The sequence below is a fragment of the Halichoerus grypus genome, chromosome X, assembly GCF_964656455.1.
Source record: "Halichoerus grypus chromosome X, mHalGry1.hap1.1, whole genome shotgun sequence".
Lineage (NCBI taxonomy): Eukaryota > Metazoa > Chordata > Mammalia > Carnivora > Phocidae > Halichoerus > Halichoerus grypus.
This window is the reverse complement of record NC_135727.1, coordinates 114,670,739-114,685,609: the sequence shown is the minus strand read 5'-3', so window position 1 is coordinate 114,685,609 and position 14,871 is coordinate 114,670,739. Positions and strand designations below refer to the sequence as shown.

The window sequence follows — 14,871 nt, the reverse complement described above, 5'->3', positions numbered from 1 at the left end:
CTGTTGTGCAGAAGGGATTGACTGACACTAATGTGGGCTATACTTAATTTTGATGAAGCACAAGGTCATTCTTAACAGGGATGGGCTTCACATGCTGTTCTTTAAAAAGGATTCACTCCAGCTGTTCTTTTAAAAAAAAGGTGTTTTCTCACTTGAAATCATTTTTTCATCATTTTTTGCCTCAAAGATGTAAATTACTTTTAATTATGAAAAGGGTGGTTGAGTACAGAGCAAGGAGTAAAAGCCAGCTCTTAAAATCTTCTGCTTCTTTTTTTTCTGCTATAACAAACTGCCCTCCCTCCAGTTCTACAATGCTAGGCATAGCTACTGGCTTATATAAAAGCATGAATTAAGAGATCTAATATTTAATTAGAAGACAATTCAAATTAGAGGGTAAACTCCTGAATGCATAATCATCTTTAGCATAAAACCGAGAAACATTAAACCTGTCTACATTGAACCCATTAAAAGTTTAATTGGCACCTTACATATAAATAAGTTGTTTGTTATGGCGTGCTAGCAAATTAGTATTCACGGAAACCAGTCCCGTGTCTCAATGCAAATGTTAATTGCCCTTCCTGACAAGAACAGCGCTCCACTGACGTGACGCCCTCAGCCTGGGAGCCTCCGAGCACTCTGCGGCTGCGCGAGAACAGATGCCTCTCACATCTGACCGGTGACTAATGCTACTAAGTCCAGCCTTCTCTCCCACTTGTGACTTAGCTTTTCCCAGCCTGCTGTGCTCGTGACCCAGCTGTGTTGTGGAAGGAACAACTGTTTCCACGAGGACATCATTGTCCAATTTTAAAAAGAGCACAGTTCCCTTCCAAAACATGTCCCTAGAAACGGTTATCCGTTGTTGGCTTGCTTCTTCAAGAGCCCCCCGTTGGTATATGCATCGCGTTCTGTTTGGTTTTCATGTGCTCCTCTCCTTCAACATTGTCATTGCAGGGGCAGGGAGACAGGGAGGGCACCAGAAGGAAGTTTTAGGTCTCCAAATTCGTATTCTGCTCTCCTTCATGTTCGCCAAAGAAACCTGAACGAAATCACACAATAAACTGTTATAACAATTACACAGTCACAGAATAGGGAGCCCTCTTTGGAGTACTTCATGTATAAAGTAGAGGAAACCATCACTCACTCGAAACGTTGGGTGCAAAAGGCACCGTGCCTGGGAGAAGAGTGGGAAATGCAAATGAGAGGGAGGTGTACTCTGCCCAGGGAGAGTCACAGTCTCGGTCTCGGTACATATGGGGCCATTAGGTACAGGAGGAAAAAACATTGAAATTTCTCCTCAGGTTTTATAACTCGTCCTTTCGAATTTATTTTCTGTGTGTTTTATAACATGCATATCTATTAACATACAATAATACATGTATGTAAGTTATCAACATTGGAAGTGTTTTAACTGGTAGAGAGGAACAATCAAAAAAGTTTGGAAACCACTGAGCATGAATGTAGGGAAATACGTCAACCAAAGACCTTTTAGTATCTGAGAGAGGCATTATCATCTGCTAATAAGCCATTTGCCAGAAAGTTTCAACAAACTACGTATTATTTTGCGTTAGCTAATGTTTTCCCTTGAGCTTTGTTTTTTATCACCACCCGGAAGTCATGTGCAACCTGAAACAACCGGACAGTGAATCGTTGTGATACCACATTCCTAGAGTCACCATATTCCATAGTGTAGTTAGAGTAGAAATGAGACAATAGAGGGTCTTCTTTCACCCCTGCCAAGTAGGACACAGCCAGAAATGACCCCCCCCACCCCGCAACGCAGAATACAAGTTGATCCATCAGTAACTTCACTGTGATCCTCAGATTATCAGCCAATGAAATTTTATATCGGAAAGACAACTTTGTATGTTCACTTTGCTTTAATAAAATTGGAAGAGTATGTCATCTGATACAGGACTAATATACACATTGTGAACATAAATAAAATTTGGGAGGGAATTTCTTCCTCCACAGACCCAGAATTCCTGAGTAAACTGGATACAAATTAAAATTTCATTGTAGCAGGGATACACTTCCTCATTAGGAATTGCAGAAGGTTCCTATATACGTCCTGTGGTTCGCATGTGGTCTTCTACACTTTGCCAACTTTCAGAAAACGTTCTTTCAAATTGCAAATTGCCAGTGCTCCAAATGGCTGAACTGGTACATCGAAGGAAAGTCAATTGGGAAGCCGAACTCAAAAACTGCTTGCCTCATCTTCCAAAGCAAGCCTCGCCTAGAGGAAGAAAAGCCGAAGTTTAAAAAAGAGAAACCAGAAGAGAAGTGAGAGGAAGAAGAAGAAGAAGAGGGCAAAAAGAGAAGAAAATAAAGGTGCTTTCATATTCTCAGTTGCAACAGTAGCCCCAGTTGACTTAATTGGTATTCTTCTGAGAAAAAAAATCAAGGAAACCAATTGAAAATTATAAAAGAAAATAAAGGTCTGTTTTTGTCTTGAATGTTGAGTTCTGTGTTGTTTTGACTGTTGAGCACAGTGAATCAGATTTATAATGTCACTTTGCTCCTCACCCCCGTCCTTTGGAAATAAAAGGACTCCTTGTCCAGTCTTAAAATGTTAAGTAATTGGTGGCATTTTGTGGTAGCCTGGCATCTCAATCCCTCATCCTTTCTCATCCCACTACTGTGTCCTGTGGTGTTGCATATGTGTATGATGTGTATGGATTGGGGGGAAGGGAGCCTTACTTACCTCTAGTAGGAGCCGCACTATTCCATTAATATGCTTGGAAATGTTTCTGTGTTCCGTCCCATTGTGATTCCTTGTTCAGATGTGCTGCCCAGAGATAAATCTATACTGAATTCTTCTTAAAAGCTGTCAAACCAGAGTCTTCGCAGAATTATGTTGTCCTTTAACGGCAAGGAGGGGGAAAAAAGTTTCCATTTGTATTTATTTAATAGCTGTGTGTGTCAGTTTTTAATATTAAGTCTTTACTTATCCTTCTTAAAGTAGGACCACATTGAAATTTTACAAAAAAGCCAATCTCCTGGCCCAGGATTCCACAAACTTTAAGAACTGGGGAGAAAGAAAACTGCGCAAGAATGTTTTTAAACAAAATATATACTCCCTACAGTATTAGGTAGTTATCTTAAAATAAAAATTTACTATATAAAATATAAAAATATTTCTGCCTCCCTTAAATCCTCAAACTACATTCTGAATCCCTTTTTTTTCTTCACATTCTTTCAAAAACTGAAAAGCTACTAATCCATTAGGCCACCTGATACAGTAACCACGGTAATACACATCAGTTAGGCCTCCCTCCCACCCACCGCCGCCCTCCCCCCAGCTCTATGAAATTACATCTGGCTTTAGAGGCAGTCTTGCCCTTAGGCACAAAGAATGATGACTACCAAATAATTCCTCAGGGTCTTTTCTTGGCCTATGATGTATGAAATGGAATTATGCTCTTCCAACGTATCCTTGTTTTTACAACTCCCCTTTAGTTACTCTCAATGACCTTATGATTTTGTGCCTTCCTGGCTTCAAACCATCCTCAGTCAAAATTCCCTATCTTATTTCGATCTTGCTCTTAACCCCCAAAGCAGTTCCTCCTTTTCACAGTCCTCCATTCACCTGTCCCTCAAAATCCTCTAGGTGTTGCCGACATCCAAGGATGAGCCAACAGAGAATTAAAAAGCTGTTGTTTCAAAGGGATTTTTGTATGTTTATAGTTCTAACTTAGGCATCTGATTAGGAAGTTAAAAATTCATTAGAGAGGGATTAATGATAGCGTGTGCTGATGATAACAAGGAACTTCCTAATGGAAGGACTCAATAACCCTACCGACCATTAGTTGCTAACCTCTGCAGCAGTGCCAAAAATTGAATATGAAACTGAGAATGCAGCTACTTTTTACTGCTAAAGGTGATCCTTTCAAGTTAAGGTACTGTGTTTATGGGCTTTGGGGGCCGTTTTAGTTACACTCGCAGTTTTTTAGAATGCTGCTCTTGAAGGAATTCTCACAAATTCGTCCACGCCTACTGTTACGTACACAGTTCAAATGACCACTGACAAAATTGGCAGTATGGGATTCTTGTTAAAATCGTGGATTCTGGAGCCAGACTGCCCAGCTGCAATTCTGGCTCCACCACTTACACTTTCTAAGTATGTCCTTGAGCAAGGTGCTTCCCTGCTATAAAATGAAAATCAAATAGATCTCCTCTCAGTATTGTGAGAATTAAGAGAGACCATGAATGTTAATCATTTACCCTTCTGCCTGGCACATATAAATGTTAACTGCCGTTATTAGCAACTAGCAATTAGGGAGTCTTTTTTTTTTTTTTTAGCTATGTCAGAAAGCCTGAAATATTCACATGGACCATGGTGGAATGAACAACATTCCATGTTTACTCCTTGAGCCAATATAATTAGTATTCCTCAAATAGTACTCTTTGGCTCTCTATTAAAGGAAACTTGAGATAGCCCTAATCCTATCTACCACTCAAAGCAAAATCCGAGTTTATCTTTGTTTATCATTATTGAGAAAGATATGACATCAGTAGTCAGACTATTAAAGAACAAGATGGGAGTTTGATTTATTCAAATAGATCTAAGATCCTTAACTGAACCAGTCTCTAATTTTTTTTCTCAAAAACATTTAATTGGAGTATTTCCTTCCCAGATCTTACAAATGCTAAGTAGCTTCTGCTAGTATGTGCCAGATTTTTCCTTACATTTGCATATAAACATTCTCATATTTCATTTTAATGAAAGCATTATTATTAATGATAATTTATGATCATTTACTAGATTTACAATGTGGCAGGCATTACTATGGCAGTCACATGAAACCTAATAATCCTCTCTGGTACATTATTGGAAGATTTTTATAATCAGATATACTCCAGTGAATGTCATTCCATCTTATGCAGTCTGGAACAATGTAAAAATCAGTTCATTCAGTATTGCTAAACCAAGAGAGCTCTATTAATCAGCACTTCTATGCTTCTCAGTATAATGATAAAGGGTATTCATTAATGTGTTAAAATATTATGTGCAGGATTGTTTCTGTGTTGTGTACCTTTTGTATTCTATCTTTGAATTTAATGGACTCAAGATATGTACGGCGATTTGCTATTAAGAGAATATTCTGTTAATTAAACATCTTATTATTTGACCATTCTAAAAAATCTTACCTAATATAACTAGCAGCTGTGGGGGGTTTTTGATGTAATATAGTGTTTTCCCAATCATTCATTATCCTGTTTTTCAGATGGTTTGGATTTTTTTTTTTTTAGTAGATTTTTGGAGTGTCCATGAACTGTCCATTACACTGGATTCATTTCTCTCTCTCTCTCTTTTTTTTTTTTTTTTTGGACATTGCAGGTGAAAGTAGGGAAGAAAAGTTAGGAGATTCATTGCAAGATTTATACAGGGCATTGGAGCAAGCCAGTCTGTCACCGCTGGGAGAACACCGCATTTCAACCAAGATGGAATACAAGCTATCATTTATAAAGAGATGTAATGACCCTGTGATGAATGACAAACTACACAGGCTGAGAATTCTCAAAAGCACTTTAAAGGTAAGATACAAAATGGAAGGAGAAATTCCTTTCAAGAGATTCATTCTTGAGCTCAGTGGATTACCAGATACTCTAAATGAAGAAATACAAAATGGGGAGGTGGAGGGGAGGGCAGGTAAACAGGAAGAACCTGAAGCTGAGCTGTTCCTATAGCATCGTAAGTGCATTGGTAAAGAGGAAATAACCTTAACTTTTCATTACCATCTCAAAGCGTTGGCTAAATGTTATATGACCTAGTTCTAGGTGAAAACAGGATGTAATTGAAATTATTTTCAAAAATGTGGGGCTGGTGTTATTCCTCGGTCTTTCATTTTCCTAAGATAAATATGCCATGTAGTTATTAATATAGTTATTAAAAGAACACAGCATGCATGCAGAATGCAGTAGTGGGTCCTAAAAGGCTTTGAGATATTTCGTGAATATCTCCTGCAGCACATTTGGAGTGAAGCCACAGTGATTCATGTTCCGTGTACAAATGTTATAATTGTTCTGTTTACGCTATCAGGTCCCAACTCACATGTTACTTTCTTATTCTACATTTCCATAAGGGCTTACATTACCTCCAGTCTCCTTATTATGCCACCCTTGGTTTGGGGAGGAGGTGGTGAAGAGAGGGGCGCAGAGAGGCAGAAAGTTGAAGAGGGAGGCAGACCACAGAGCCTCCTCACCGTGTGTGTCTGAGGGGAGAGGGCCTGTTATACAAATTCTCCCTAAGCGGGCCTTCCACCCTTGAAAAATCAAAAACAGAAAAGAACTACCGTACAGAGTGTGTGGTGCAGTAATTTCAGGAACCAGAAGGTCAAAGGGCTCCTTTGGGAAATATTTCAGATCCATAGTGTGCTGCTGAGGTTTGGTGATTTTGAAGCATTGATGAGTACCAAAGAGATAAAACAGAAAATGCATGATTTAAAAAAGTTTCCAGTAGCAAGCAGCCAAGTTTTCAGAGTCAATTAGCTTTCGGTTGGCATTCATGCAAGCACTATTGCAAATCCATGGGACGACTTAATGGTCTTTTGGTAACTAAGGCCAGAATCTTAAAAAAAGCTCTAATATTCATAAGAATAATTCTGCTAGGGGCATCTGGGTGGCTCAGTCAGTTAAGCATCCGACTCTTGATTTCGGCTCAGGGCATGATCGCAGGGTCCTGAAATCGAGCCCCGTGTCAGGCTCTGCACTCAGCCCAGAGTCTGCCTGTCCCTCTCCCTCTGCTCCCACCCCTCGTTCTCTCTCTCTCATAAATAAATAAAATCTTTAAAAGAAAGAAGAAGAAGAATGTTTCTGCTGACCAGCCCTACTCCAAAGATGACCTCACCTTCCCACCTTACAGAGCACCCCACTCCATTCAGATCCAAACTGTCAGGTTGTGAAAACAGGCATTTTGAAGCTGGTCAGGCTCACATATTTTTAAAGACCTGCTTCTGTCTTGTTCTCTCAGCCCCTCACACCTGTCTTTTATGCTCTAGATTCCCAAAAGCATTTACTTCCAGTAGCAAACAATTTGAGCTCCTGCCAGTGTTCAGTTCACTGAGTATTGTGAATCACCGGGGGTGTGAGGCTGCGCTCCACTCTCTGGGGCAAAGATGATGAAAAGTCACTGTAAAGAAATGCCCCTCGTTGATAAAACCGAACTACAGAGCCCTATTCTTTTTAGTGTGAGAAATTAACAGAGGATGGGAATCTCCCATTGGGGAAGGATAACTGCCCAAGCAACCCTGGATGTGTGTACTCCCTGGAATTGTAACAGGCTGCTCACCGAGCACAGGGCGACTCCCAACATCCTTGGCCCCAGCCCCGCTGTCCCCATCTGGCCCCAAGGACCAGATCAATTGCTTAGGCACCTTGCTGTCTTTCCCACCCAGCTCTCCCTTCCTACTTCCTGCAGAACATTCCCTAGACTTCCCTGCCCCATCTTTGAGCCCATAAAAGACAGGCCTTAGCTTCTCAGACTGTCTTACCCCCTCATCTTCCATCCCCCTCCTCCCACCTGGAAGACTCAATTCTCCCACAGGAGACATCTGTGCTGTGTTGAGTTCTCCCATAATGAAGCTCATTCTTCAGCTGAGAGCCGGCCTCCAGCAGAGAAGGGAGGGCTCCTTTGCATTGCAGACCCCCAGTGCTGCAGGAAGGGAGCCGTGGCATTCCTACAGCAAGAATTATATATTTGTGGGCCGTGCTCTCTCTCGTGCAAGTATGAGGAGCTAACCGTGCTCTCTCTCGTGCAAGTATGAGGAGCTAACCGTCTAGCAGGAAAGATAGGACTGTGCAAAAGTAACTCAAGACAGAGTATGTAGTAAGTCCACTCAGTGGCAGGAATAGAGTTAGGACGACATAAATGAGGGAGAAAACATTTTTTTTTTTTCCGATTGTTGATGGAAATCTTTAAGAAATGGTAGGCATTTGAACTGGATCTTAAAGAATGAGGAACGTTTCCATAGACAGAGATGGGAAACAAGACTGGCCCAGAGAAATGATCCACACAGAGTGGACAATACAGGCGTACCTTGGGTGTAGAAAACAGTACACTAAGATTTGAATCTAAATAGCTGGGTTTGAGCACACCATACCGGAGCCGTTTGTTATGGGCTTCTTAAGATTTGCATATTAACTTTTTATTTTAAATGTGAAAAAAGTCTCTTCCAACTTAACTGTTGAATTCTTTTTGCTTTTCAGGCCAGAGAAGGGGAAGTAGCCATTATTGATAAAGTCCTAGACAATCCAGACTTGACATCTAAAGAATTCCAACAATGGAAGCAGATGTACCTGGATCTTTTCTTGGATATCTGTCAAAACACCACCTCAAATGACCCATTAAGTATTTCTTCTGAAGTAGATGCAATCACTTCCTCTCTCACACACACTCACTCGTACATTGAAACACATGTGTAAGTGTATTCTGCCCTCTGGCCATCTGGTACCTTCTGGTACTTTGAACAAGTATATGAGGTAGTTTTATATCAGTGTGTGGGACACTTGACAAGCTATACTTTAATGTTACCAAACTATATGAAACAAACCATATATGGTCATGATACCACTGTCTTTAATGAGCATTTGTATATTTTATATGCAATTAGTGCTCAGCTTATGTTTACCATGTGCAAAATCAACTGTCTTCAATGACTTAAAATTAACTTTTACAAACAACTCTGAAGACAGGTGGTCTTCAAGTAGTAAAACCACAAAAAGGCAGTTTTCTATCTAAGGTCATTTTTCTCCCTCTAAGTTAATTTTATATAAACAAGACTTCAAAAGTAAATCACATTTTTTCAGGTGCAGACATCCTTGTGGGTGGGAAAGAATTTAAACCTTTTTTATATTTATTAAAATGTTCTAAGGATTTTCTTAAACATTGCACAAAGTTTAATGCTGTAGTTTTATTTTTGTGAAATGTAGATGTGCATACAAGAGTTAAGCAAAATAGAGGAGCATCAACATAAGAAAAGTTCAGGTATCTAATATTCGTCTTAAAAGTCTGTTAACTTGTGAAAGCTGGTTAATGGAAATACTATTCCAAATCTGTGGGGACACTTAATGGTGTATCAGGGCAAAGCTTTGTAAGATGTTTTTGTAACTAAGACCAAAATTGAAGATAGAGCTGCTTTATTTTCTTGGTTTAAATCTTCCTTTATTTTTGTAGTGATGAAATGCTGATTGTGTACAGAGGAATTTGAGAGTGGATTTTGTAAAACACAGCTAATTCGCCCAGAAAGGCAGCTAACAGATACATATATATAAAATTTCAGCCCAAACTCATGTTTTTAAACTCCTGCTCCTAAAAAACAAGGGATAAACTGAAACGAATCACCTTTCCAGTTAGTTTCCAGTTTTCTCCCTAGCCCATTAATTAAACTTACATAATTATATTTCAGGCAGGGAAGTAAAATACTTTTAGTTACAGGACAATGTGTGTTCTAATGTAGACAACAATGTTGAAAAATAAAAAATGTGCCTCTCTCCCGAGGAGCAAGAGGATAATGGTCATTCAGAGATATATTACACTGAATTATATGAGAGAAAGAATTTATAGAGGTTTTTCCTAGCTTCATGAAGTGTTTCTATAGAGTGGATGAAGTCTGTGAAAAAGTCCTCTTCATATGTTTTCCATTTATAAGTATCTCGTTTTTGAAAGTGACCACAGCATGATAATGACTGTGCTGCTTCTTAGTGTCGGGCTGCATAACGTACAAATCACAATTTGCTGTTTGTTTGGGTTTTTTTAGGAGGAGGAAGGGACCCTCCTTTACTATTCTGTATCCTAAAATCTACTTCTAATCAGCTTTATACTGTTGCCTGTACAGCTCAGTGAATGTACTTTCATCTCTAAGAGTTCAGATATATGCCAGTGAATATTTCTGCTGTAGAGGAGAAAGTAACAACTCCACAGCAGGGGTTTTCTCGTTGCTTTTGAAACCAACATCGAATCACTATCGTTTTGCAGACTTTGCACACCGTGCAGGAGAGTGGCCTTTCTACAGCACATTTTCAGTAATCCTATATTTAGTCAAAATGGATGAGAAATCACGTATTAATGTTTGTATGGAATTTTGGGTCTAGTGTAATATTTTTATCATTTAAAAAAAACCTATTTGTAAAAACATTTATTTACTGCATGGATATTGACGTACATTAAATTTGTGGAATTTTGTATATGTAAAAAAACAAAACGAAACAAAACAAAAAAAAAACCTCTTGTCCTAAAATGAAGTGTGCTTGTTACAGGTGTTTAGACTTGTTGATGTTTACTAGACCAAATGTGTACATTCACTTAAAAATATCTGTACCTGATGGATGTGTCGTGAATACAGTGGCAAGGTTGTGCCCTGTATAGAACGAGCAGTTGACGGAAAGACTAGCTGTGTTGCTACTAAGCAGCTTTTACTTTTGTAAAGTCAGCTCTGTTGTTTTAAATGGTAAAAATTAAACTAATGAATTTTAAAAGACTCGTGACTAGCTTAGCATGAAAGAGACCTTTTAACACTATATTTATCTGTACATTTTATTGCATTAGTTTCAAATCTAGGAGAGAGGCAGCACTGTAAACTGAAGTGAAATAAATTTAGCTCTTAATGAATCCTTATAAGGCACCTACTTTATTCATACAGAGTCCTCACCACATTTCTTTGAGACCCAATCACAGAGCCGCCCTCCCCTGACCCCCTTCCCTAGTCACAAGTTGTAACTTTGCCACTCCATCCGTGGTCCAAGCCAGAAGCAGCAGCTGTCCCGTGTGTGTGTGTGTGTGTGCAAGGATCTTTTCTGAGACCCTGCAAAATCAAACTCCTTTCCCATTTAGCTGACACAAACTTGAGAATTTCACCCACTCTTTCCTTTCTGTTGATTCTTGGGAAGTTGGGGAGGAGGGACTGCCAAAAATGTGTTGTGTGTGTGTGTTTTTTTTAAACAAATATAACCGACAGCATGCCTGCAGAATGAACTTTTAAAGAAAATGAAAGAAACAAGTTTGGGTCTTGCTTGATGTTCCACGTAACCAGAAGAACCTGATTATTATGGCTAAGGACTGCTGAAATAAAACTGAAAACCAATGAACTGCCTAAAGCCAGGGTAAAAGCCGGCTAGGGGTAAGAATGAGGAACAGAAAAACTTAACCTAGGATATTTTGTCAAAAAAAAAAAAAAAAAGTGCTTTCCTAGAGATTTTTTCCCCTCTCAGTTCTACATTTATATTAAACCATCGAGCAGAACTGTAAACATAGTTCTGAATCATAAAATCATAGTTCTCCTTACAAGGACTTCATGCTATTTAATGAAGGCACTTTCCCTTCACTATTTATTCAGATAATGCCATCTTTTTCCGACTATTTATTACAGCCTTTATAGCTAACAATTTCCCGGCTTTTATATATAACTTCTTGTGGTACATTTTTGGCCTTGCTTGTTCGGCACAAAAGTAATCGCTGTTTAGCACCTAGGGCAACACTTTAACTATAAGAGGGAAAGCAGGGCCGTATTTTCTTTTCAAAAGTCCATCTCTAGACCAGCATGAGTCTTCCTAGAAATCCCCAGCTCACTGAAGCTGAGTCAAATATCCTGTTTTGATCCCTCCTGTCTCCCATTCTCAGCTTAGGGGGCATTGTTCCTCTTCGACCAAGCCCTTGTTTGCATCCTTAAACTTCAGAAGCCGCTCCGCTCCCAGAGTCCCATTCTTAGGAAAAGCCCACCCACGCGTTACTCTGTAAGCCTGCTCAAGTGCGACTTTTTCTCCTCTGTCGTCGGGAGACTGCACTAACCCATTAAGCCCCGCACTAAATCTGGCGCCTCTCCGAGCCCTCCCTCCCTCTCCTCATCCCCACCCTCAGCCAGCTGCAGCACTGCGCACTGGAGGCCATTCCAGGCCCAGGGTAGCGCGCAGCCAATGTCCTCCCAGCGGTCCAGGTCGAGGTCATAGCCCACCACGTTGCGGGTAGGCACCTGCCGGGAGTCCCGCCACTTGAGGCCACCCAGCAGCAGCGCCGTCTCCTCCACCACGGCCAGCCCATAGCAGAAGCGGTCATAGGGTAGCGGCCGCAGCCGAGTCCACTGGTCCGTGCTGGGGTCGTAGCGTTCGATCTCCGAGAAGGGCTCATAGCGCCCCAGAAAGGCGAACACCGCGCCGCGCAGCACAGCCATATGGTGCCCGAAGCGGGCCGTGCTCATGGGCGCCCTCTTGCTCCACGCTCGCTCCCCAGGGCCCAGGGCGTACACGTCCCGGAGGCTGCTCGCGCCGCCCTCGCCTCTTCCCGCCTTACCCCCAGAGATGTACACGACGCCACGGTCCCCGACGGCCCCCGCGTGGCCGTGCAGCGCCCGCGGCAGTGCCCCGGCCGCCGTCCAGCGGTCCCGGCGCAGGTCATACATCTCGACGGACGCCAGCGCCTGGCCGTCCGCGCCCAGACCCCCGACAGCCAGGAGCCCCTCGCCCACGGCGCCGCACCAGAAATGGGCCCGCGCTTCCCGCATAGCGGGCACCGCCGTCCAAGCGTGGAAACGCGGGTCGTAACGGTGCACTTGGGCCGTGACCGCCCGCACGCCGTCTGCCATGGGTGAGGAGGCGCCATCAGAGAGACTTTCCCCGCCCAGGACGAACAGGAAATTGCCTGCGGTGCACACGCTGTGCCCCAGTAGCGGTGCAGGCAGCCGCGTGAGACTGCGCCAGCGGTGGTTGTACACGTCGAAGGCCACCACGTCCTGGGTGAACTCCCAGTCCTCCTCCTCCTCTTCCAACTGCTCATCTTCCTCGTCCTCCTCCTCCTCCTCTGGCTCCGCCGCGGCGCCCCTGCCCCTGGCTACCGCCCAGGGGACCACGACCTCCTCGGTCACCGCCTCCCGTGCCCTGCGCCCCCCTACCAACAAGATGCGGGTTTGGGGACTCCGGACGCTGGTCTGCTCGCCCTGCAAGAGCGGCTGGCGGGAGGGCGCCGTGTGGTAGTTGAGGGCCTGGATGATGAGGCCCTTGACCCGGGCGGGCAGGACGAGGCCAGAGCCCGAGTACACGCGCCGCAGCACGTCGGCGGGCACTAGGCCGAAGCGAACGCGCTCGAGCAGCGAGGCGCAGTGGGCCAGGCGTTCGGCCTCGGGCTCCTGCCTCAGCCAGGCCAGTGCCAGACCCAGCAGCCAGGCCTCAGGCACCCGCGCCACGTCGGGGGCACCCAACACAGCCTTGAGTGACGTGGGGTTCAGCTCCAGCAGCCCCGTGGGGCCCGCGCCGCGCAGCAGCAGCTCGCGCAGGTGGCGCACGATGCAGCTCTCCGCGGCGCCCAACGTGTGCGCCAGGCCGAAGCGCGCCGCCACGTTGGCGGCGAAGCAGCAGTTCTCCGGCGCCAGCTGGCGCTCCAGGTAGCGGCCGCACAGCCCCAGTGCCTCGGTCACCTGCAGGTAGCTGGCGGCCTCCAGCGTGTCTTCCACCGTGTCCATGGAGAGCGGCAGCCAGGCGGTGTAAATGAAGTCCAGCAAGCGCTGCAGGCCGGCAGCCGACGGCACGTGTAAGTGGATCACGCTGGCCCTGGATTCCCGGGTGTGGCTCTTGAACAGGGCCCTGAAGTAGTCGCTGGAACACGCGAGCAGCGACCTATGCGCCGGGAACTCGCTGCCCTCGGCCTCCAGCGTCACATCGCACAGGAAGCCCTCGGCGCGCAGGGCCTGATAGCCAGTGAGCAGGGCGCCGCCATGAGCTTTACAGTAAGATAGGAAGTAACTCATGATGTCCAGGGCGGGAAGCGGCCCGGCCGGGGCTGGAGCCCACCGGGCACGGCCAGAGGCATCTCGGGGCACAGCGCCCCAGGGCCCCCCCTACGCGAGCCCCAGAGCCCCTAGCAGGGGCGCATTTTTGCCTACTCAGCTTAAAGCCCAGGGCTCCTTCATCCAGGCCTGCAGATACCCCTGTACCCCTCTCGGAGCAAACCCGGTAGGCTTTCCAGAAGCTCCCAGTAGCGGAGGTCACGGAGTTCGGAGTCTTCCAGAGGGAGCAGGGTTTGCTTTTGGCTGCTGCCGAGGCTGCCAGCGCGTTGCCCAAAGCCCCCTCCCCGTCCCAGTTTGGGGAGCCCACACCTGCGCGCCCGGGGCCGCAGTGGCCACGCACCATCACCTGGAAGGGCCGAGCTGTGGGTGGACTGATTCTGAGGGGTGCTGGATCTCCGACGGCGCTGATGCGCGGATGTGGCCCGGCTCGGGGCGTCCCGGGAGTGCGGGGCGAGGGCTCTGGCCTCCCGGAGGTGGACGAGGAGGACGGACACTGCGGGCACCCGCGAGGGCCGGGGACAACTGGGTATGGGGCGGAGAGGGGGGTGAGCTTGTTCCGCGCGGAGGATCAAATCAAAGCCTGGGGGATTAAGGAGGGGGGGGCGCAGGTCAGCGCGGCGGGTCGGAGGCATGATTGGGCGCCGTACATAACATGCCGGTAGCTCACAGCGACAGGAATAGCGCGCGGCCGCGGCCTCCCCGGCGCGCCCCGCCCCGCCCCGCGCCCCGGCTGCTGGCCGCGAACCCAGGGCCGGGGCGCTGGAAGGAGCGGCCCGGGCCTGGGACCTGACTCCGGTGACCCGACGAGCCGCCGGTCACCGGGGGGGGGGGGGAGCGGGTCTCGAGAACTCGGCTAGGGCTGCGGGTGGCGCTCACTGGAGGGGCAGGAGTCGCCGGGGACCCTGTACCTGGTGGTGTCTAGGGAGAGGCGGCCGGCTGGGCCGGAGGAGTGTCGACTCCCTGGTGCACTTGTGCCTGGGAAAGAAGCCCCTGGCTCGAAACTTTCTGCTTTGAGAAGGCCCTAATTAATCTGGCGGGGGCGGGGATTAAGCGGCGACTTTGCGCGCTGACACCCAGGAGGCCGCTGCGCGCAGGGGAGCTA

At 45.7% G+C, this 14,871-nt stretch overlaps 2 protein-coding genes and 1 non-coding gene across 6 annotated transcripts in view; 1 reads left to right on the top strand and 2 right to left on the bottom strand.

The window, feature by feature from the left end:
* The window catches only part of CNKSR2 (connector enhancer of kinase suppressor of Ras 2), a 267,319-nt gene extending 256,713 nt beyond the window's left edge, over window positions 1-10,606 (top strand). For all 4 annotated transcript variants that reach the window (XM_078064918.1, XM_078064917.1, XM_078064916.1 and 1 more), the window contains 2 exons: window positions 5,339-5,535; window positions 8,206-10,606. In XM_078064918.1, the coding sequence (XP_077921044.1) occupies window positions 5,339-5,535; window positions 8,206-8,421 (413 nt within the window). In that variant the 3' untranslated portion in view covers window positions 8,422-10,606. The remainder of the gene's footprint in view (window positions 1-5,338; window positions 5,536-8,205) is intronic.
* On the bottom strand, window positions 1,859-14,772 carry LOC118525918 (uncharacterized). The gene is made up of 4 exons (XR_013444730.1): window positions 14,678-14,772; window positions 14,116-14,349; window positions 2,702-2,859; window positions 1,859-2,233 (listed from the first exon to the last, which is right to left on the bottom strand). It is a non-coding gene; the product is annotated as an uncharacterized LOC118525918 (transcript).
* Window positions 11,778-14,097, bottom strand: KLHL34 (kelch like family member 34). The gene has a single exon (XM_078064790.1). The coding sequence runs from the start codon at window positions 13,728-13,730 to the stop codon at window positions 11,778-11,780; it is 1,953 nt and encodes a 650-aa protein (XP_077920916.1). The 5' UTR covers window positions 13,731-14,097.
* Window positions 14,773-14,871: the final 99 nt, after the last annotated feature.

Bases quoted from the DNA above. Each gene is read 5' to 3' on its own strand.
- KLHL34 (XM_078064790.1), bottom strand. From the start codon at position 13,730: ATGAGTTACTTCCTATCTTACTGTAAAGCTCATGGCGGCGCCCTGCTC.